This window comes from Vanessa atalanta, chromosome 3 (assembly GCF_905147765.1).
Source record: "Vanessa atalanta chromosome 3, ilVanAtal1.2, whole genome shotgun sequence".
Taxonomy (NCBI): domain Eukaryota; kingdom Metazoa; phylum Arthropoda; class Insecta; order Lepidoptera; family Nymphalidae; genus Vanessa; species Vanessa atalanta.
Genome location: NC_061873.1, coordinates 7,227,929 through 7,253,756, shown reverse-complemented (window position 1 = coordinate 7,253,756; position 25,828 = coordinate 7,227,929). Strand labels below are relative to the sequence as shown.

At 31.1% G+C, this 25,828-nt stretch overlaps 1 protein-coding gene across 1 annotated transcript in view; it reads left to right on the top strand.

The window, feature by feature from the left end:
- Positions 1 to 12,885: 12,885 nt before the first annotated feature.
- The window catches only part of LOC125077163 (trissin receptor-like), a 57,646-nt gene continuing 44,703 nt past the window's right edge, over positions 12,886 to 25,828 (top strand). Inside the window, exons 1-2 of the mRNA XM_047688996.1 lie at positions 12,886 to 13,139; positions 22,263 to 22,407. Of these exons, the coding sequence (XP_047544952.1) occupies positions 12,917 to 13,139; positions 22,263 to 22,407 (368 nt within the window). The 5' untranslated portion in view covers positions 12,886 to 12,916. The remainder of the gene's footprint in view (positions 13,140 to 22,262; positions 22,408 to 25,828) is intronic.

Below are 25,828 nucleotides of genomic sequence, written 5' to 3'. Positions count from 1 at the left end.
TTTTGAGTAATTATTCAATAATAGGTTATCTTGGGCGTGGTTCAAATATTTCTGTAATTTTAATAATAAACAATTTTGTATATCGAATATAAAACATAGTACGAAAAAAAAGGTTTTTACGTATGTATTAAATGGCATAATTAGGTATATTTTTTTTTCTTGACCACTGTTGTGAAAATTGCTTTAATTATTATTCAGTTTCTATTTAAATGGCATACTCTCTATTATCAGCTTTTTCAATCTTATTGGACAACTTCTTTGTACATTGAGAAGGGACGGTCAATATTTTGATATCTTCGAATTGATCTCTTAATTAAATTTTAGTTCCGTGGTTTCTATTGCACTAACTTATTAATAATCTCGGAATATGGCTAATATTCCGAGATTATTATATACCAATATGAAGTAAAATAACCATCGATCAATCACCAGCCAATCGCAATCCCCTGTTGGTCTTACTGGTTTCATCCAGTCAGGCCCGCCACTTACCTATCCACTCACTCCAGGTCATAGGTCCACCTGGATGACTCTGCGCTAAGTATATCAGTGAAGACACTCTAGGACTCGTCTGCTAATAAAAACACGGAATTTCATAAATAAAATTAATATATATTTCAATTAATTTTATAATTCCATATATTACACAAGTGAAATATTGACTCATCACGAGATCTCCAAAAGTACAGGTCCGATTGACTGGAAAATTAGTATTGTGACTCTTATCACAAAATAGGCGCTCACTAAGAAAGTTTAAAATACTTAAACTTCGAAGTGAGGAAATCGGAGGGCTAGCATTGTTCGAATTTTACCTGGACGAGCTTAGGAAGTGTATATTATACGGACACACAAGGGAGTAGAGAGCGCCAACGAACTTTACCGTCACGGCTTAAGAACCTTACCAGAAACATAACTTTAAACTTTATACTATAATGTCGCCTCGATTAATAGTACAATCCGTTTACAATTTAACAAGTAATTTCCCAAATTTTATACATCACCGAATTCTTAACAGATTTCATATCCACTTGATTAATATTCTAATTTAAATAGCAATACCCTTCAGAAAGCTTAAATAGAAGGGTTGGATTTGACTTATTCGCTTAAATAATAAATCGATTCGGCCCTTGGAGATTCAAAAAATAATTTATTCGATGAAAAAATATATCGAAACGTAAAGTAAATGGTTTAAACGAAATAGACTAACAACAAATAGGTATAGTCGAAATATACAAATAATTTAATAAGTGGAAAACATTTACAATATTATCTTACATTTAGTCATTAATGAAAACATTTAATATTTTACACGAGTTTTCGTGTTCGCTTTGAACGTAGAAGTCAATTATTCCACTCGTTGAACTCTGCACTATAAAACATATATTATATTGTAAATTCAGAAATAAGTGCGAAATTAATAATAATTTTGGGCTTATGAGTTATTAATGCAATATTGTTTTTTTTGTTTCGAGACTAAAAAAATTTCTTTTTTTTGTAATTTGATTTGCATTAAAGTCTGGCATATTAAATAATTGAGCGTGGAGAATCAATAAAACGTCTGGTAATTACAGCAAAAGGAGCATAACATCTTAGTTCCGAAAATTGATGGAGCATTGGGTCTGCAAGAAACGCTTAAAATTTCTTACGACACTTGTCTATAGGCGGTGGTAACCACTTAAAATCAGTTGGGCTATATATAAGCCCTTAAAAAAAATAACACAAAAGTATGTACGTGTAATTATATTTTAACATAACCCGTGTAGATTAAATCTTGCAATTGAATTTTGAACCGTTTTCTGTTAGGTGTCTGAGATAAAATTATGAATAGACTTTGATGGTGGTGTTAATGATATCTACTATACGAATTATTGTAACTTCTTTAAAATGTCCGTTATATAAAAGCTTTCATACTTTTAATACGTTTTTTTTTTTTATTATTATTAATACTGACAATTCCTTACGTGAAGAATGATTCAAGTACGAAACCCTTGTTTAAGGAATTATTTAAAATTCTGGTTTTTTTTTTACTGCTTTTTAGATTTTCTTGATGTTATAACTATGCATTAGAATTACTTAGTATTAAATAAATTTTAAATAAATTCACTTTGGAATAATAATAATTAATGATATATTATGTGTATATTATTAGCCACATCAAGGTTTGTAATGTGTGTAATAATAAAAATTAAGTTGGATCATTTGACACAAATATTATATTCGTGTTGAATGTTTCATGTTTGTGTAAACATCTGATAGCGTTGGAGCTAAAAATAACAAAAACGCCAGAATTATGTCTGTTTAGAAAATAACAACGAGAGATTTATGGGCGTTTTTTGAGCTAGTTACGAAAAAAACGTACGTGTAATATACACTTACACCTTATAAATATAATTTACGTTGTGTTCACGGAATTTAAATATCTGCGATAAAATGGCTTTAAGTAATATACGTTTCATTATCTTACTAATTATTGTGGGCCTTTTAGCAAATGACCTTGCAATTAGTATTGGTTATTTTCTCCCATATGCACTGGCACTTTAAGGAACATAAGCCACTTCTTAGAAAGACAAAGCTATATCAACGACGAAAGTAATAATAATAAGTATATATATATAAATTACATCGGCCTACTCGCCATTTGTACTGAACAGCAGCAACAATACAATATATTATAACAATACAATATATTATTAATATTATACACTAACTATTAGACTACAGGATAGCAGATATTATAAGTCTATCTGAGTTAAAACTTTACTTCGGTATCAATTTATATCAAAACGAAAAAAGAAATAAGCATCTGCTGCAATTAGGAAATGAATTGATAGTTTCCGTAACACGTTTGGAATGTCCGTTTAAAAGGAAAACAATATTCTTCTCATTGTATTAAAAATTTTCTTCAGTAAAATTATTTTTTTCTTGAAATAAATTGTGTAATTAACTTGTAAGCCAATTTGTTCTAATACTTCTCGAAAATAATGTATTACTAGTAATGCCTTAAGCTGAAATGTTATTACTATCATACTATTTTTAAAAAATTATAATATTTTCACGATTTCCATCTGTCAGAACCAATTGAATCCAATCGCGTGTATATTTAATATATTTTACTTAACGATGATCAGAATCGTCTTGTCACGAGTATGACCAGGTAATAGGAACTTTTGTTTTAATTAAAATGTATTTATCTTATCGTCATTTAAATAAATAACATTTAAATGACGAGGTATACAAAATTAAATGGCGACCTAAAAAAAGTAATTAAAATTAAAAAAAAAAAAGTAAAAAAAATACAGCTGGACAAGAAAATAATAGACGTTTGACGTATATGTGTTAGTTCCAAACACTAAATTGATCGTAACGTGCGTCATTTGACGCACTTGTGGCATCTATCTCTATACATTATTATCTGTGGTCATATCGTTATCTTCAGTCTGACAAGATTTACAATTTCATGCGAGCCAAGTTGCAAGTAGCATCATCAAATTGATACTGGAATTGTTTAATGCACGTAAAAGATTTAAACATCAATGAATGCAGCATTAAAAATCTCATTAAAACTTTAGCCAAATCTCATTAAAACTCTAGCCACGACTTTTATTTAAACATGAAAAGGATATCGATATCGTTTCTTTGACTTTCACTTGTCTTTGTGTCAATGTTACAAAAAAAGATTCTGTGTGATTGATCCTTTTATTTTATTGATACACATTTTACTGTATTGATAAAATACTTTTATCTATATTCGAATGCTACAAAGATTTTCTAATTATATTAAAATTTAAATAGGAATATTTTGTTTCATAAATAGCAACTGATTGGCTGACTTAATATACTCTTTATATGTGTATATTCGTCGAGGTCGTTACGGTCCATGTTGTGTTTACATGCCAGAACTTAACGTGGGGTCGAGTCCATTACATTAACATATCCGACCCCAAAATTTTCATAAGTTATTTTTAACCTATAAATATATACATATAAACAGAGGCAACCAATTTGCATGTGGTCTGTTAGATTCTGGTCAACATAGTTATTACAAATTTAGTGAAAATAGTGATGAATATAAAAACATAAGCATTAAAGTCCTATAATGGCTACATAAACATTTAAAAAATATGTTTGCTAGGAAAAGGTAAGGCAAATTAGCCACCTAAAGATAATAGTTACGTGTTGTAAAATGTATTTACTTCTTATTTCACCAGGCGCTACCAACAATACAAAATAAATTCTACGCTCTTATGGCTTTTGCGCCTGGTACACTGGTACACTAACGAAGGAGCACAAACACCTTTGACTGCGACTTTTGGAATGCTGTAACATATAAGTGTTGTAATTTAATACAGTAATGTGGAAACCTTACTTTGAAATGTAATATATTGAGTGTTAGAGTTTGGAGCGTCGTACATTTCGCGTTAGTTCACTTCGCTTCGGGCTCTGATTTGTTTGGCATCGGAATGTTGGTACGTTCACGCTGCGTTTTGTTTTATATTGTGTTGGTATGTTTCACGCTGTATGTAGTAATATATGTTAAGTGGACATTACTTCTTACAAATATTAGAATTATAATATGGACCGATTTTTACAACTCTGTCAGTGTTCCTTAACTAATGAAGCTTTATTCTTATTGGATAATTTTAGTAAAAATAATATTAAGGTACCGTCCGTAGTGAAAAAGAGAAAGAATGAGAAGTAATAACAAAGAACCGGCAATGTCCTGCTTCTGTTCTAAGGCCTCCTCTCCCCTTGAGGAAAAGATTTAAAGTTTATTCAAATGCTGCTACTACACATAATATATGGACAGAATTACATCTGATACATGTAGCTTTCCTCACGATGTATTCCTTCAGCGTCAAGTATGTGATGTATTATAAAAACAATTAAGTTCATAAAAGTCAGTATTACCCCGTGTGTCTGTAACCTTCCCCGGCATGACAAACTGAAGGAATTTCTATTTCTTGATGCTACGCAATAAATGCCTAAAATATTCTAGTATTCTATTACTAAGAGATGATATCCCTAAAATATTTCTATAACTTTCGCCATTTTCAGTAACACATTACTATTCCAATCGCGGTCTATCCAAGATTCTGAACATACGGTTGTAACTTTGAATTTCCGCTTCAATTTTTCTGACAAGGTTCTTGCTCATTTTTAATAGTCTACGTTACAAAGTAATATAGAATGGGCATACGCTACCTATTCGTACAAATATACGTATAAATATTATTAAAAAGAGCAATAACCAACCAATATAAAGAAGACTGTCTACAAAAATGTGTCTAGACTAGAGTGACATTTAACATTTTATTATAATAAATATAAATTTTGCATCCGTCTAATACCTACAACGATACCTGCAATTGATATCTAACATATAGTCACGACTGCACAGATTATTCGAGGTCGCTTAAGGATTTCTCGTAACGAAAATAAGATTTTATCGTCAAATAAGACGGAATAATTGATTTAGGTAGGCAATAACTTCTCGTGACTCTGAAATTGCTTCTCTATATTGAATTGAAACCCAGAACTTTTTCCATACAGGTAAAAATTCAAGTAAAATTACTGACGGGTATTTTACCATACCTAAATTTTGTGAAAAATACCGGTAAAAGAGCTTAGTGGCAGAAAAATTTCATCAGTTGTTTTACCGCTAAACAGCAATATATTTTATCCTTTGTTCCAATTTGGATGGTGTTACCCATTATTATTACTGCCTCGCCGGTCTTATGACAAGCTTATAAAGCTGTAAAACCAGCGGACTTGGTATCAAATCGAGTTTATGAGAAAAAAGTTATCGGGTCATTATACACATACATTTTAATTGCAAGTCACGCTTGAATGCCTGTAGTGGCTGAAATCAGAGAGACGTCATAATTATTACAGGTGCAAGATAAATACCATTTAAATTCCGTGGTTGGCGGCCCATTAAAAGTAAAGAAAGTGTTTATATTCCCTATCAGGTATTCCATTCGTTCGATTGCCTTCTTTATGTATATTTTAAAAAAGGTATCGAAAATAATTTGCATATTTCGCTTATATTAATGAAATATTAAAATCGAAGTACGCTTTATTCAAGTAGGCTCTGAGACGGCATTATAAATTTAATATTTAAGGAAAACTTCTACCGGATTGAAATGTACCTAAATTGTAACGATAACAACAAGAAAAGTTAAGAAACTCAAAGAGTTTTTTTGGATAATTTTAATTTGTAATTCATATTTCCATTGTGACACTTTGTTTAATTTACTTTAAAAAATATATATTATGTAGAAAGGATTTGGCTGACGTCATACTATTATGTACTAAACCATATTATATTAATAATAATTAAAGAGAAACAGTGTCAATACTAAACTGAAATTGTCAATGTAACAAATATATGTAAGAAACTAAGGCCAAAATAAAAACTACTTAGTTATTATTAGCTTTTCTCAATAAAATAAACACTGAGTAGGTGATAGAATAACATATTAGATCCGAACCAAGACTTGTTGGACAATTCTAAGGTGCTTGTAACCGAACATAGTTCATACGTATAGTATAATGGGATATAGATATATAAACACGTATCATCAAAGGCTCATCTACTCGTTGGAGATGTCAATCAACTCCCTTACATTGACACAGACAAACTATTAACTGTACTAAAAAAATATACTAAACTAAAAATATAATTCTAAGACATTTATTTCTCAAAAAAGAAAACATGTAATGAGGTTCTGTAATCTTTTCTTAAACATAATAGTAGATTTTGCATTTTCTACATCTTTAGTTAATGAATTGTAGAGCTGGGCTCCTTCAAAGAGAATATTCAAAGAGAGTTTTTATCCCTCATTTTGTTCTAGTTTTTGGCAATTCTTATTTATTTTTATATTTTATATTCCTAGTGCGATCTGTGTGAGATGCCTTTAAAAGTAAGATGTGTATGTGAGGCGTATGTTATTATTTTTCGAATAAGTACAAATATAATATTTCATTTTGGTACATTTGTTTTATTGATAACATTTTTGTCTTTTCGTAGAAGAGTTTTTTAGGTGTACGATTACCTAAAACCTAACCTCTGCAAAATAAAGTTTAGAGAAGTTTAATGTCGAAAAATCTAATGATTTCATTATTAACACTTGCGGCTTCATCGGATGGTATTGGTTTGTTTTTTCTTGAAAATATTATGTTTTCGTTCATAGAAAGTAAATTATATTGTTGATATTTAAATCGCTTTGCATAGTTTGTAATGGAATAAGTGTAATCGATTCTTTAAAAAAATTACCATGTGTTAATGTGATCCCCAGAAATTGGAAATTGATTTATGTTGTTAATATCTATTAGAAAAAGCAGAGAACCTTGTGGTATTCACTAAGTGTAATTGGCGCTAAATTACATTAGAAATTATCAATTTAAAATATTTGTTTACGATTTGTAAGATAAGATTCAATCATAACATAAGTTAATATTTATATTCTTTTTATTTTCATTAATAGCAATGAATTTAATATTGTATCAAATGCCTTTTTTAATCAATGAATACATCTAATATAACATTTTTAATTTAATAACTAGATCTATAATGGCAGATATGTTCCAGATTATTTTTCTTTTAATTTAAGTTTCAATTTCCAATATCTTCCCAATTTCTTGTTCACCACACACAATAACTGTGGTGTACCACCCATATACCAAATGGATGTAGTGTACTGCCTTAGTGAAGTCTACGAAGGCACATACTCATCCAGAAAAGTAATACAGTCTCTGTATATAAGCCCATATACCGTATACATAATCCTGTGATGCCCAAGAACTAACCAATGTACTCAGTACTTGGCATACTTGACATCCAACACCCTCATAATGCATGAGGACTGGATTACGATACGGTCATCTTCATCAAATATGGGACAAGTAAGCTACAATTGCACGATAGCATAATATACTCACGATATATATATATACGATATCATAATATATAATTTTAAACGAAAAGCTTCTTTCTTTTTACTGACGACAGCGAAAAGTAGGCAAGTGGAGGAGGCTTCATAACCTATCCCAGTCTCGCTGTGGACTTCTGCACCATAAGGAGCTGAACTCCAACTTGAATGCCGTTTACTTTCACCTTTAAACGACGATACTTGCTTTTTCTTACCAAGATTCAATATTATCTCTGGCCGATACCAATTTTCTTTCCTACCTAGGGTACAAATTGGAACATTCCTTTATACCACGAGCTAGGCGGTTTACTTCTGAGATGATATCTGCACTTGTCACCTCGGTAGCCTTGAAGGGCTATTCATTATCTGAGAGATATTATTGATATTATTCATAAAAAACTTGTGTCTGAAATCGAGTCAATGTTAAACGGACTGGGGCCTAACCTAGTATAATTCGCCCTCCAAAACACACAAGTTTGCGTGTTAACCGCAAAAAAATCATAATTCATAATACGTAGTACTCTAATATTTGAGAAAATTCCCATAGCCGCCACATCTATTATCGGAATACGTTTCGTTGATGTTTCGAACCTCGTACAGTTCCGTGGTGAATTGGAAAGTAAAGAAACTATACATAGTAAAAATTCGGCTTCATATGGAGTACTGCTCTCATCTCTGGGTGAATGCTCCCCAGTATCAGCTTCTACCATTTGACCATATTAAACGCGGAGCGGCTTATATTATGGACGATCAAGCCCTTTCCGAACTGCTTGATCCTTTGCGTAGAGATGTTAAATCGCTGTGCCTTTTCTACAGCATTTTTCACAGGAAATGTTCCCAGGAATTATTAGGATTAATCCGGCTACTGAATTTTACCTTCAGATATCGTGACAAAAATTCAAGTTTCACCTGCGCAACTAGATGTCCGAACATTCCACAAAATTTTCTGCCTCGCACAATCACTCTGTGGAATAAGCTTTCGCCAGCGAACCACATTTCTTCAAGGCCGGCAAAGCACCTGCAAGCCTCTCACTGTTGCGGATGTCCATGGGCGGTGTAGACACTTTCTATAAGGTGAGCCTCCTGCCTGTTTGCCATCTAAAGCATAAAAAATGCGTTGGGAATACTGATTCGAGCACATAAACGGTGACTACTAAAGAAATTCTAAATTACATGGCGATGATGATGATGAACAAACTGGCGACCCGAATACCATTCAGACCAGCTGATAAATCCAGAATCCCATTAAAACTAATAGAGAACTGAGAGTCAAACTCTTTGTCATCAATTTGCAACCTAAAAATGTTTTTGTTGTTAATTAAAATACTTGCAGGAATATGAAAATAAGATAAATAAGCAGAACTGTAGCGATAAAATAATAATACTAAAAAGTATAAAGAGATAAATTAACTTTGTAAGTATTTGATTTATTGTTGAGTATATCAAATCAAATTACAATAAATAAACTATCTAAATAAACTTTATTCAAGTAGGCTCTTAGTTTTGAATCGTCATTTAACAAGGTTAATTAAACATAAAGCTATTATAGTAGATTAAATCAAGTAAAACTCTTAAGAAATTCAGCAGATTTAAAGAAAAAGTAAATTAAACTAATCTTATTGCACACGCTAGTCAAATGTGACAGATTTTCATCCGACATAATATGTAGTTTTCCTCACGTTAATTTCCTTCATCGCCAAACACAATATGAATTATAAACAATTTCATTTCGTGTGCTTAATGAATTAAACACACGAAAATTCCGCAGTGCTTGCCCGAGTTTGAATCTGTAATTAGCGGTTAAGATTCATGTTTTCCAAACTCGGCCATCTCGGCTTTTAATTTTTTAATTTATTGTTGTTGTAATTACACTAAATAAATTATAATTTAATTGTAAATATCGTATACATATTTAATTATTAACTTCTAATTGTTCAGGCATGTTTTTTTTAAATATCGAATAAGTAGAGTATCTGAATAAATACATGAAATTACTCAAAGTTTATAAAAATAAAGGTTCAGTAAAACTTGTTAGTAATACTTTATTGTGAGGTTTTAATTGGCCGTAATTTCCTTTACACTCGGAATCCATTTAACGATTAAAGACTTTCTGGCGTTATAAATATATTCTTTTAATGTATTCTAGCTTATGTCTAGAATGTGTTGCAGTGTCTTTTTGCGCCTCACATATGATGCAAGCAATTTTATTTTAAGATATTAAAACTTAATGGAAGAGCTCTAAAACAGTATAGAGTTTCAACTAAATCGAATGAAAGAGACGAGAACAGACAGACATTTTTTTTTTTGTAAAACTCCTTTTGTGTTGATTGTATGGATCAACTCTTGTGTCGTTATGAACTGACTCTTATGTGCATATCATGTATACTAAATCTATATACTTCGTTGCTTTCTATAGTCATAATTATATAAATATATATTATATATTACAATGAGAGAACTGATCCGTTCTCAAATAACGCTATAACATGTATATGTTACTGACCAATGGTAGGTATACTGGGCTGTTGTATTCGGTTCAGTGCTCTAAGTGCACTAACCGCTTGCTCGAGAGAACATCTCAAGACATTATATCACTTGTCCATCTTGTCACTTCACTTGTACAAGAGCAATGGTGAACATTTTATATTTAATGACTCTGCTACTTTTAAACAGCAATATATGTAGGCCTGTGAAAATAAAAGTTAATTTAGTATTATTTCATGTTATCTTTTATTAGTCTCAACGAATTAATGCCAGTTTACCAGAGCGATCATAAATTAAAGTTTTTTATTAGCACGCGCAATACGATTTAAATAAATGTTAAGTAGTTTTTAATCGCATCACAGATTAATAAAATGATCCATGCGTTCATTTCCTTTTATAAAATTTTTCAAATTCCACTTTGATATATATGGCATAATTTATATATCCTTAAGATGTACAAAGCAAAGTTAGTAGTTTTGGGGCTTGAGATATTAGTATTTTTTTTTTGGAAATATTATTCTATGTAAATGTGAAAAATTTATGGAAAAATAGACGTGGACCTTGCGATGAGATATTGACTTAGCATAGATCGATCTTAGTATAGACTGATTGACACTATACCGGTTATATTATGTTTATATATAATTATTTAAAATTATTTAATATAAAGCTCAGTGAGAAATATATATGAATTGTAACAAATATATAAGTACTGTAAAATATATTTTAAATGAACAACGCTGAAAGTGAAGGTTATGTGTTGAAAATATCGTTAAAACAGCGAATTCTCAAGAAGCAGGTCGTTCTTTTAGAAATTTTATTACTCCATTACAGAAGAAAAGTACGCTGTAATGAAGATCAGTAAAATACTGCTCTAATATATAAGTCGAACATAAAATAACATGAAATTATATTTAGTTTATATTGTAACATTAGAAAATGTGCTCATTTCTGTCAAATCCTTTTTATAAATTAATAAAGAAAATTAAGTATGTTTATTAAATAAATAGTTTTTCTATGATAGAAAATGATGGTACTTTTTTATATTTTGTTCCAATACGTCTAATCTGTTTTTGTCAAATATGTTCATTTATAATTAATTATTTAATGGAAAATTATCAAATAAGGAAGAAACGAATGAGGAAGTCGTTATTATTGAAACTCTTATTAGATTTATATTAATATATTTATACTTCATATTTATTTATTACACCATATTTCTATATCTGGTGCGTTCCATTAAACATACTTTTATATCTTTTATTTATTATTATTACAATTTTAATTAGCTTTTATTTTATACATTGACATGTTTGCCAATGTTTTTTGACAATAAATAACAATGGATTATAATAATAATTACTTTGTAGTTCAAACCAAACGGTTTATCTATTTGTAAATTAGAAATTGTTATTGTTTTACCAAAGACGTGCAAAAAGACGGAGTTGGAAATAAGTTCAAATTTTAATAATGTTTTATGGTTATAATTCTCTTTAATAGTATAATAATTATTATTAATAATTAAAACATCTATAATAAAATTCAAGATCACCTTGTATCAGAATAGGATTCTAGATTAGATATCGTGTATGGTTATACTACATAGTTTACGTACATAATAACACACCCGATGCATACATAATCTCAGTCAATAATCTAGACAATGGGGATTATAGTATATAAACATAGGTATATTGCATTCATATAATTTGATTCAATCAGTCATTAAATTTAATTTTGTAATATAACAAATTAATGCAGCGTGATAATAACTTACTTTAAAATATAATAACAATCATTTATATACGTTCTGAATTTAAAAATATTTTCGTCGAAAATAAACTTATAAGAATAGTTTATTTTAGTTAACGGAATGTAAATAATCTTAAACATCCAGAAATAGATGCTCCTACCTAGTTCGTTCGAATAGATTAAGTGAAAACTCACACCTGGACCAATATTTTAAATAGAAATATTTAAAAACATCTTTCGAAACTTTCCTATGAACGTTTTATACTTCAATGTTGACCTCCTTGCCGAATTCAGTCACGGCAGCAATTCTCAACCGAGATCAGCCAACTAGGCGGGAGATTTTATATTATATCACTGCTCGAATGTGTGCGCAAAAACAAGTACACTCTCTCAAACTCAAACTCCTTTTTTCAATATAATAATTCTTATTGATAAATCCTCAATCTATCACTCATAATATAATGGAACAGAAATCCGACACGATCGCAGAGAGTTACGTGCTTTCCGAGGTACGGGTTAAACTGTCAAATTGTAAATTTTGATTATTTTTTGGCAGAAAACCCCAGTAACTTTTTATGTTATTTAACCCGAGTTTTGAACCCAGGGCCGAATTGCAACCCGATGAGCTACCCTATCACTACCTACCTACCTCTACCAAAGAGACAGTTTAAATAATTTCTTCATTTGTTTCAGATGGACGAGCCGAAGTTTAAAAATCAATTAAAAAGATAAATTAGAAAACAGCCGAAATTATGTACCGTGTGGATCTATCCGTGGAGTCTGATTATATTGTCGGCACCGCCTCGGAGACGGTCAATGAGACGTACGTTAGCGATGTCAGTAACAGTACTTACATATCCAGAAGAAATGAAAGCCAATATGTTATGGAGGACGACGAGTTTATATTCGACAGAACAGATGTTAGGGCTATATTTATCACGCTTTACACAATCGTGTTCTGCTGCTGTTTCTTTGGTAAGTTTACCTTGTTTATAATGTTGCGGAATTTTAAAACGTGTAAAAATAAGCTTGTTTTTGGATTTTGATATATTGATTCGAAGATTTCGTTTTCAAATCAAATCAAGCACTACTGAGTTTTTATGTGCTAAATAGTGTTCAGACTTACTGTAAAATGCAGTGGAGAAAACCAGTATGTACCAGGAAATTCTCCAATTCGTTTGCCTGCATTTGAGCAGTGTGGTCAAATATAGTCCAAACTTCTCCCCTAGAGAGAAGGAATGACTTGACACAAAAATAGGTAATTTACTTTTAAAATAATAACATGACTAGAATCGTATTTAATAATAGATTTTTGATAACTTTGATGATTATTATAGTTTGCGATAATTCAGCAATAAGTACTCTTGAAGTAATAACTGTCTAAACATTTTCCCTGATCCATTATCCAAGTGTAAATAATGAAATGAATTCGGATTTTTTTCAGGCGTTGTGTTTTTGTAATTGGAATCGGTATGTCCGTCTGTATTATTTATTCTATTCAACAATTTTATTATATAATAATAATTACGTCCTAAATTCGTTAGAATTTAATTATATTTTTGTAATCATTCTTTTTTTTATAATATATTTTTTGTATTTTTTTAAATTAATCTTATTTATTATTATTTTGCTTTTTCAATACTCTCGTTATATCGAGGTTTTATTTTCCGTTTTTGAGGGATTTTGTCCAAACAAAAACGGTTAGGACTACCAAGTCATTAGATAAGAACTTCCGAACAATTCTACATGTATTGAGTATGACTGTTTTGTTAAATGTTTTTTTAATTACTTTTAATTTATAAATAATAATTTATTATATTTCGTAAAGTTTGATTTTCTTTTAAGCATTTAATACTCTTTTTAATAATATAATAATGAGGTAATTTTCACTCAGAAATATCGCAACGGCATTTAATTAAATTTTAACTTGCGGTTCAGCCAGCAACTCTGCGGTTTTAAAACAATTGAAAAATGAAGATATAGATCGTTATTGAGGATTTATTGAGTGCCATTTGATATTGTTATAAATTGCAATGTTTCATGGCATAACAAAAGCTTTTCTATCCACATATAATGCGCTGATCATTATTGTCGATAACAAGAACAAATACCTGTTTCAAGTTTCCGAAAAAATCGTCATTGTCATTAATAGGCTTAAAGTATATAGTGTTGAGTTTTGCGCTATGTTCTTTTGAAGTCTTGTCAAGTTGGAAAATTCATGGGCAGAGGTTACAAAAAATTCTCATGTTTAAAAAAAATCGGTATTTTTCTACATAGTGTTTCCAATAATATTCTACCACCAGTCTATTCCATATCTAGTAAATCTATATAACTAATGCTACTTGCAATCCTCAAGATTTACAAAATTACTTTAAATGAAACGTAGTTGAGTGCATTTTATTCAATATAAATGTTATATTTTATCCCCTTAAATAAAAGCGTTAAATAATTATTTGAAGATCTTTATCGGTTATTTTCTGAACGGATAATTAGGGTCATGTTTGATCAACACGATTCAGCTTTTACCCTTTCAACGACTTCAAAATCTATGTTGTTATTTTTGGTCCACATTTAATGGAAAAGAATACCCTTTAAAATCTGCTTTGGTGTTTTCATTCAATTTGCGTTAATGTGTGCATAATCTGTGCTCCCGGTGAGAAAACAGTTTCGCCCAACAATATCTGTCGGCAACAGATCAACCTTTCAGTGAATTCCTTTCGCTGAGTGAGCCAGTGTAACTACAGGAACAAAAGACATAACATCTTAACTCCCAAGGTTTGCGCATTGGCGATGTAAGGAATGGTTAATATTTCATACAGCGCCTTTGTCTTTGGACGGTGGTGACCATTTACTATTAGGTGGCCCATATGCACGTCCGCCAAACTATGCCACATAAAAATGTTCTATTATTATTTTCATTCTGTTTTAAATGGTTTTTGTTTTCTCATTTCTTATGTCGTCTCAAAATTGACCATAATTATTATATGTGAATAATTTTGTCTCTGACCTTTTTTATTACATTGGGCCTATGAACAATAACACTTTATTATTAAATTAAATACTCATTTACTTTCATCTTACCGTAGTTTTAGTTAATTAGGCGACATTATATAAGTGTACAAGTAACAAAAAAACTTTTGTGTTGCTTTCAAATTACTTGGTGTCGTTTATTTCACTTTTTCTAGCCAAATAGCTATCCAAAAATCACCCGACTTTAAAATAATTAAACTATGGTCTGGAATTCTTACAGTTTCTCGTAAATTATCGTTCGTTTAAAAATGCAGCAAAAATATACTTACGTAATAAACTAGTCTTGCGTTCCGTCCCTATTTGTTACGTCATAATTGTCAAAATCAATCAAAATCTAAATATATTTTATTAAAGTGGACCTTTGAATCGTCAATTTACAAGATTATATTAAACGCAAAATTACTGGTTCGGAATATTCATTCTACCGAGAAGACCGTCTATTATATTATAGTAAATTGAATATTGCGAATTGCTCCTTCATTTCTATCATAATACGAATAGAAAATAGAATAGTTCTGTAGAATTCTCGAAATTAGTCTAACAGATACAACGAATCGCCCGATACTTATGCTTTTCTAAGTACCAGAATACTGCAACGCTTTGTTGTGCCTTAGGTGTAAAGCGTGATGGATGTTACGTCGTTTGTTTTCAGTCGTTATAAAATTAAATACAATAAAATAATACTTGATAAAATGAAACGGCCTCAAAATGTTCTACTCATGACATTCATTCAAATGAGAAGGCCTCTTTTCATTTATATGAGAATTTTGGAGCTTCTACTGTCATGTAAATAGATTTGGGTTCATGTATTATTTGCGTTTATTGAATATGTTTTTTTTTATATGGCAAGTTAATTTTGTTCTGTTTTTTTTTTATTTCGTGTTTATTTTACTCATATGAATGTATCGTTGAAACAATTGCAATAAAATAAAAGGATTATAAAATGAAATGCGATTATTGTAAATAAGAAGCAGTTTACAGAGGTAATATTTGTAATTTTTGTCCGAAAACTAAATTCTACAATAGATATATCTTACAAATATAAAGAAAATTTTATTTACAAATTGTATATATTGTAAATAAATACAAACCTTTAAATAATTGCTCATGGGAATAGTATATCCTATCTTTGAAAACTCGGCTATCGTCCTCAGGTAACTCAGGTTAGGTCAGTGATAGATAATGCGAATATGTTACTTTTAAAAAAAACATATTTTTTTTTAATTTATCATTAATGGAGAAGCATGACTATAATCATTCGATGCCATAGATGAATACAAAATTAAAATTTTGCACGAAACATAAAAAAAATAAGCTAGTCGCGATGGCCCAGTGGTGATCACGTGATCACGAAGATCACGTGCATCTTAACCTAAGATCGCGAGTTCCAATGAATTTTTATGTGCTTAATTTGTGTTTATAATTCATCTCGTGCTCAGAGGTTAAGGAAAAACCTGCATGTGTTTATTTAGGGACATAATATATAGAGACTGTATTCACCAGTCCCTATTGAAACAGCTTGGAATAAGCAAAGGAAAGGAGGTTTTAGCCCAGCAGTTTGACATTTATAGGCTGTTATTAAAAAAAAAGTTGAATTTCAGGTACTGGCGACTTATTATGTGATCGTATCCTAAAATTAATAATTTAGTTTGTTTTACATATATTGTATATATATACTGAAAATTATATATTCATATGTATAAATGACACGTTATTACTATGAAATATTTTCATTCGGTGAATTTATACGAATATTTTCTTATAACGTGAAAGTTATTTTCTTCTGTGATACAAGCTCTATTCGACATATCGTGTTTTTGTGGAAAGACATTTATTTTCTTACTTAGAATATATTACGAAGAGGATTTATATTTTACTAACGTTATATTTAAAAACATCGGTTAGCAAACTGGAGCGTTACGGTATACGATTTACTTATGTGATAGGTACCAAATGAGATTAAGTTCAGAGCAATACAAATTGATTGGTCCAATCAACTAATGAGTTTGTAAAAACGGTTCCTAAATCATTTGCACACATCCGGTTTTGAGAATCTTGGGTAAAATAATTTTATAAACCATCCTGGTCTTTGAAATTATTTTTCGAAATAAAACTCCTACTAAGATTATAGTCATGGTTCTTATGTGACAATGTAGATCCACAGTAACGACAATCCGTCAGTATACAGAACAGCCAATGGATTCAGAATCCCAAGAAAACAAATAACACCTCTACAAATATTAATTTTGACCTAGACTAGTAATAAAATATACAGGCATAAAAAAAAGTATAAATAATATAAAAAAAAGAAAAATAAATATACACCAAAGGCACAGACAATATGTCTGTTGAAATATAATAAGAAAAAAAAACATGTGATGTATTTTATTAATGAACGGTTATTTCTTCATGAAGTTTAAGTTGTAACCTTTTTTTTATCTAATACGTAGACACGTCAATGTGGCACCTGAAGGTAATCTGTACTAGATATATATTAATTACTATTATTATTACGACAATTTATTTATGTAACTAGAGATACTTGCTTCCTGCCCACGAGTGCTTTAAATTGTTTAATTATTTATTTTTTTGAGTTTTTTATCTCATTTTAAGTGAACTTTTCAAATTATTATGAGAAATAAAGATCATTAATCTCATATAACATTTTTGCTCGAGTAACTTAATAACCTGATTATATTTATCGATAAGTTTAAATATAAATATTCAGACGAAATACAAATATAAGACGCTTTATCATATTATAAATCAGACTTGACAAGGTTTTGTACAAAGAGACAAAGTTACAATATGATTTACTTAGTTTCAGCAACATTACGCTATCAAATAGCTAAGTTAACTTTACCATAGTTGGGTAACTCGCGTGAGTTTAACTGTCTTCCTCTAATACTAATTTAATCTAGGACCCAAACTTGTTATGTCCCTTTAGGCTCTAAGCTTGTTATGACTTTAAAATAAAATAAAAATATCCTCAAGAACAAACACGTACAATTTAACAGAAAGATTATATTTGGAATGTTTAAAGAATTGAAATCGGGATTGGATGCGTTTTGTTTTTTTTTTTTTGTTTCTAATAAAAATAGGTTGGCTGACTGAACAGAGATATTGGCTCCGTAAATAATAAGAAGCATCTCTTGCGTCGAAAAGCGCTCTCAATATTGGGAACTTAGATAGTATATCCCTTGTGCCTGTAATTTCACCAGCTCACTCGTCTTTTAAGCTGGAACACAATAATACTAAGTAATAGTAGACGTACTAGCAAGAATTCCTACCACTTAGTTAATTATTACAATGTCTTGTATTCAATATAGAAAAACCGCTTAAAAGTAATTTAATAACTTGAGTTTGAATATCTTTTTTTTTCTATCGAATGTTTCTTAGTGCTTGGCCCTTTGCTCATTCTCTCTTCTTGTATTTTTATAGTTAAGTTTCTATCACTATAGGTACCTAAAATAGATTGCTATGGTGATAAGACTTTTGTACGCTTTCAACTGCTTTTTATACCGGACTTTTATTGCTGGCTCAATACATTTATAAAACGAATACTATACATCACGAAAGATTAAAGTGTTATAATAAATTTAATTTTGAATGTTCGAAATTAAATGATTAAAAATTAATAAATTTCATTAAATTTTTAATGCTTAATTACAGTTACTCAACTTTTGTTTAAATTATCATACATTTTATGTAACATGAACGAAATATTACCTCTTTGATTTAGTGGATAGCTAATAAAGCTACGTTAAATAGCTTTGATACGAGTTTCCAGGTTCAAATCGCATGTTGAAGCCCGAAATTAGGAAGTTGGCACTGTTATATACTCGTGCCTTGAAAAGCAAGTACCGTCACGTCAGTAACGTCCTGGGTCTAATCTCTCTTTGGCGATGTCGTTTTGTTTTCCTATCGTGATATTAGAGCCTAATCTATAATACTGGCTGTATAATATTGACGTGGCCTAATCTATAATATTGACGTGATCGAAATGAAATGATACGTTAAAATTTTAAAACAATAAATAGAACTCTCGTTAATATTTATATTCCAGCTGTTATTGAGTCCCCTGGAATTAATTGTAATGATACCAAAACGGCTGTTGGTTGGAAGCGATGGGGCCGCAGCGGATTATGCTGAAGCGAAAACACGTCGTAAATGTTTGTTTCTAATTTCAAGTTATATCTTTGTGCCGTTTCAGTTAAAATGCCATTTTGAGTTTCATTTCGTTGACAGAAGTTGGTTCATTGTTAATGCAGGTATAGAATTCAATGGGGAAGCGTTACGGGAAAATTAGTTTTATGTTTATAATTATTTATTTACGTTTTACATTATAGCTATCTTACTTTGGTTTTACAATATTATACCTTTTGTGGTCACAGTCTGACGGACAGTATAAAATCAGGTCACAATATATATATATAACACGAATAACATACGAGTACATCCCGAGAGATTACAGTGTTATTATAAATTTAATTAAAGGTCAAAATATCGGCCGGTGCATTCGTTTCAAAGAAAATTGTACTAAAAACTGAAACTGTTTGCAATTACAAGAAAGTTCAAGGGTATAATCCGATTATTTTCAGATGTATCATTGCGAGAAAATAGAATTAACGATCGATAGAACAACTAAACGGCTATTACTATCACAGCTGGCGGTGGATTACCGTTTATTTGCACTCAGAATTCGCCTTGTAAAATTTTTATTGTATTACTAATATTCAACGAGTATCGGTATAATCGTTACACTATCATATCGTTGAAGGTCATTTGTTATTGAATTAATCGTATAAAAATTAATATCCACTTTTGTTATCCATAAAATGATGCAAACATTGTTCGGGCGCATTTGACAAAGATAAAAGATAGATATGATAAGTATTATAATTGCGAGAGGTGCTGTCAAGTAAATTTGCCGTTACGGAAATTATTTAATACCTCTAACGAAAAAATGAGATTCGAATGACATTTGATCTTGATATGAACGAGCTATTTGCGTAAAATTTGATATCGCGCGTGTTGTCGAATTCATAGTGACGTAGTTAATAGCGCAGTGAATCCTTGTTGGTAATTATTATCGTACACTGTGTTAGAGAAGAAAGCCGAGATGGCCTAGTGGTTAGAACGCGTGCATCTTAAACGATGATTGCAGGTTCAAACCCAGTCAAGCACCACTGAATTTTCATGTGCTTAATTTGTGTTTTTCATTCATATCGTGCTCAGCGGTAAAGGAAAACATCGTAAGGAAACCTGCATGTAACCTAATTTCAACGAAATTCTGCCACATGTGTATTCCACCAAACCGCAATGGCGCAGCGTGGTGGAATATGCTCCAAGCCTTCTCTTCAAAGGGAGAGGAGGACTTAGCCTAGCAGTGGAGAATTTACAGGCTATTAATGTAAAAAAAAAATGTAATGTGTTAGAGAAACATAGCGAGCCGTTTGTTTCGTTAGTTGTAAAATATAACTCACAGTAACTTTGTTATTAAATAAACTAAAACGAACGTTATCTTTAGCGTAACTGCTGTAAATATTACTGGAAACCAAAAATAATTATTAATAAATAATATTTTTAAACATCAACCCATTTAATAATACATTAAAGCTTCATAATATAATTAATTTAATAATTGTATCTAAAATATTATTAAAAAAATTTAAATGGTCTTTAAGATTACACTTGTCTCCATTATTTTAATAGTTATTTATTGTATTGGTTAAAAATGTTTGTTGAAACATGTAATAACCGGCCAAGTGCGAGTCGGAAACGCACACGAAGGGTTCCGTTTGCCTAGGTAAACAACAGTAGGTACACAGGGCAAAATAATCGCGTTTGTTGTATAGAATCTCTCCTTATATATTTATTTTATTTTGTTTTTAGTATTTGTTGTTATAGCGGCAACTGAAATATATAATTTGTGAAAATTTAAACTCTCTATCTATCACGGTACTTGAGATAAAGCCTGGTGACAGAGACGGCCGGGCAGAAGGACGGACAGACAGCGAAATCTTATTAATAGGGTTCCGTTTTTACCCTTTGCGTACGGAACATTAAAAAACGTTTATTGTACGCTAAAAGCAACTCTCTGGATTCCCTGTATGAAATTACTAATTTTTGGCAAGAGGCACTAACGTTCTGGCACAAGCTTTATAAATTACTTACGTATTACTGCTGCTGTAGTTGAGAATCTGATATTTAAAATTTCTGGTCGGTTTCACGGATAACGTGTACTTATATATGTAATCATTTTCATCAAATTAATTTACGTAATTTATTCATAACTATGATTTAATTAAATTTATTTGATCTCAAATGATTTAGTTTTTCGAGCACCCGTTTCGCTGCGAACTATTTTCATCGTACATCATTTGGAATCGGTGTTATGTTCTAAAATATTCATTCAAAGAACCTTTTGAATAACCTTTATTACCTTAGTGTAAAAGACAATTGAAATACCTAAAATAACTAACATATTTATTGGAATAAGGATTAATAACGAGTCTGTGAAAATGGCTTTGCAAATAAGCTGAAGTTTTTGCAGATTTGTAAGGGATAAAAATAGTTATTATGACTGTTCCTAAGAAGATAAATACTTACTATCGTGGACTTTACTGTAGGCCTTTTTAAGGCCTACAAATTTCTAGAACATTCTTTTGATGTATCATCTAAGGCTTAGCCAGCGTAAGCCCTGTAAGCGTATGAAAACAGGTTTTTGGGAAAAACTATATTGTACAAAATATTTAGATATTATAGGTACAAACCTGCCGTCCTAAGTGGCTTTTTATTAGTGAATCCGTATCAAAATCCGTTCAATGGTCGAGAAGACGAAAGCGGAGTTACAGACAAAGGCACAGGGCGACATTGTTTTATATTATTTATAGACATTAAATGTTTGAAAAGAGTAATTCTGAATTTCATACTGGTTCTTCTCGTAAGGTAAAATGTAGAAATTATTGTAAGAGAACACTTGAATAATGATACATTTCAAAAGATGATTTATTTCTGTTTATATAGTATTCAAACTAACTAAAATATATTTTTATTTTATTTCAGGAAACCTTCTCGTAATTCTAGTGGTGACTCTCTCGAGACGACTGCGTTCTATAACGAACTTCTTTCTGGCAAATTTAGCGGTAGCTGATTTATGCGTTGGAGTTTTCTGCGTATTTCAAAATCTAACGATATATCTTATTCCCAGGTAAGTTGAATTGAACTAATAATTATAGCTGGTGATCCCCCACTGGTCGAAATTCGACTGTAATTCATTGCTAATAAAATATTAGATACTTAGGAAAAATGAGTCTCAACCGGACGATATCTTGTCATTACTACAATGAAAAAAAAAAATCATTTTTGTCATGACGTGTGTTATCATTGGCAGTAGGTAGGTAGGTATATAAGTAAACTATGAATGTTTCATATTAAATATTATGTAAATAAACGTTTATTTGTTAAACGTATCGTGGTGGGTGTAATGTTTTCTTTTATAATTTTAATGTATTTCTAATTCAGTTTTATAAAATAAATTAAAAGTAAATAACCTTTTTGAAAAAAGATTTTATTTAAATGGAAAAAAATAACCTTTTACATTAAAACTTACTATTAACTTATAACGTCATTTCACATTTGACACATTTGACTCAATTTATATGATATAAAAACTTATTGCTACACTTAAGCATTCTTAAGTATTCGTATTTACATAGCTTAAAAATTTTAACAGATAATATTTTTCACCTCAAATTATTTAATTTACTTGTTTATCTACACAAGTAAATCTTGTGCGCCATCTTGAGTATGCCACCATGTTGGATTTAGAATGACGTCACATAGTTAACCAAATTGAACGTGTATACAAAATTTCATCTCAATCGGTTAAAGATATCTCCTTCTAAATTGATTTATAAGATTTGACCCGTACTTATTTTTGCACACCACATTGCAAGTTAAATAAAAGCTTATAAAAAAAATTGCCGCAAAACTTCTCCAGATACACTTTAATAGTGCCAAATTTCATACACTTCCATGCGCGTTTAATTAGTTAAAAAGGGGTACAAAGTTATTGCTTTACGTACTTATGTATAGATAATATACAAATTATTTTTATTCCTATAATAATTTGGACCTTTGATTAATAGCGCAAAAAACCATCTAAAAATTTTATAACGTACCGTATTTGGTGGGCTGGTACATTTTTCGTTGTAGGGGTTGGAAATTGCGATTCAAATGGGAAACGCTGTTAGCATTCTTGCCGCCATTCCAAGCGGGCATGATTTATATAGAACGTTAAACCTTAAATCCTACGACGGTGCCTCCTAGGCCGCGGCCAAAAACTAGTACCAAATAAAACCAAAACTAAATCATTTGAAAATATATAGTATGTTAACTTTTTTTTTTTGTTTATCAAGGAGGAAATGCATTTACGCATGCCGCCCGGTCGGGGGGCCGGGACGGGTCCCACATGACTCAACCGGGATCTCATGCCCCGTGCCAGGGCATGCTAATGCTAATGCCCTGTCCTACCCACTAAAACATCCTCGGCCACCATGCCGCCGAGTGGTGAGGCCACGGGATCGCCAGGGCAAGGAACGCCGCGATCCCACCAGTGGCAGCCGCCGCAAGGCGGCTGAATATTCATGGAAAGCGCGCCTAGTGCGCGCCTTCCCCCTCATCCTCCACCTGGTAATGTGGCGAACTCCCCCGAGTCCGCCACTGGAGGCTGGGCGTTAACGCGAGGTAGGCTCCGTCGCTGACCGCCGGTGTAAAACACCTGGGAGGCTCGAGTAGCGAGCCCACCCACACCCCCCCTAGCCAACGAGGCCACTCACATGGTCCGCCCTGACGCCGATCAGGGACGTACCAGGAGCAGCCCCGCGGCATCCCTCCCGCCAGTTTTAACCGTGGCCGGCGAGCAAGCTCGAGGTGGCCCCGTTGCCCAGGGTACGCCACGAGGAGGCAACTGACATACACCCCATAGTATGTTAACCTAAACTAACCTAACCCAACAAGCTATTAAAGCCTCAGCCAAAAACTAGTAACAAATAAAACCAAAACTAAATCATTTGAAAATATATAGTAGGCATGGACAATTTTAATACGTGTCATTTAGTAGAGGAAAAGGGTTTACGCGGATTTGTTTCTAATATGTATATTCGTTGTCAAGCGTGCCCATAATTATTTTCGCTATTATTGAGATATTGGCTTTGCTAAGATATATGGATGATTACATGACACGGTTGGTACCAACTTAGTTACCAGCTTAAATATTATTCTTTATTGAACTCTAAGAGCGAAAATTATGATATACATGATATAAAGAAAATTTCATCAAGTACAACATTTGATTAAAATAATTACAATAATTAGGTAAAAATTAAACTTATAATATGTTCATATACAAAAACATTTTTTAAACACATAACTACATAAATTTATAAATATTTACAAATGAACGTAATATCACATATAATTACTGTGAACATTATTCGCTATTAAATTCTACTTAAGTATAATAATTATTGTACACGCGATCAACAATTCTTCGTAGTCTTGTAAATGACTTACTTATAAAGAACGATTATTGCAATCAATATATATACATCTAATATAACGAATACAATTTTGATCAATATATCCAATACCTATATAAAAGCTTAATAAAATCACTAACTGAAATTTACGAATACGGTGTTATCGTTTAAATGGCGGTCTGTTCAGACAATCTTCGAGTATTAGTACAAAACTAATTCCTATCAAGTAATTTTACATATAATATATATACAATGTATTACTTGTATAATTATAAAAGTATTTAAACAATATAAGCTACCGACTTACCGTATCGTAGATATTTTTTTACAACAAAATAGTCAAGTGAAATCGAAGCTTTTTCTTTTTAATTAATTAAAGTACAAATTCAAACCAAAGGATTATTATGAATCAAAATAAGTTGAGAACAAAGAATTACACTGATTGTTTTCATCAGAATTTGTTAAATTAAATAATGGACAAGACAGAATATAGCTACCTCTATATTAGGTATATGTGTTATTTGTGAGAATGTTAAAAAGAAACAAACAAAAAAAGAGTTACTCTTCTCACACACTTCTAAATGCAAAATATATCAATGTAGATCCACAATTATTTTTATGGTGTCTCGACGCGCACATTAATGTATTCACCAATAAATTAATAATTATTGAACAATTTTCACTTTGATTCAAACTCAAACTCAAACTCAAATTCCTTTATTCAATATAGAAGTATTACACTTTCTTATTGATTGTCAAGTTAAACACTACCACCGGTTCGGAAAAAGAAAACACCCTGACCTGAGAAGAACCGGCGAAAGAAACTCAGCGGGACTTTTTTTTTACGTCAAATTAATTATATACATAATTATATATGAGTAGAAACAGCCAGGAGGATTGAAAGTACTACATGCAAAAATAAAATATATAATAGTTAGTCGAAAGGGCAAAAGTGTCATCTGATTGTACGTGGTAACCATTGTCCAAAGACCATTACCGTTGTATGAAATATTAACCATTCCTTACATCGCTAATGTACCACCAACTTTATTGATTTTATGTCCATTGTGCTTGTGGTAATAGTTGCTA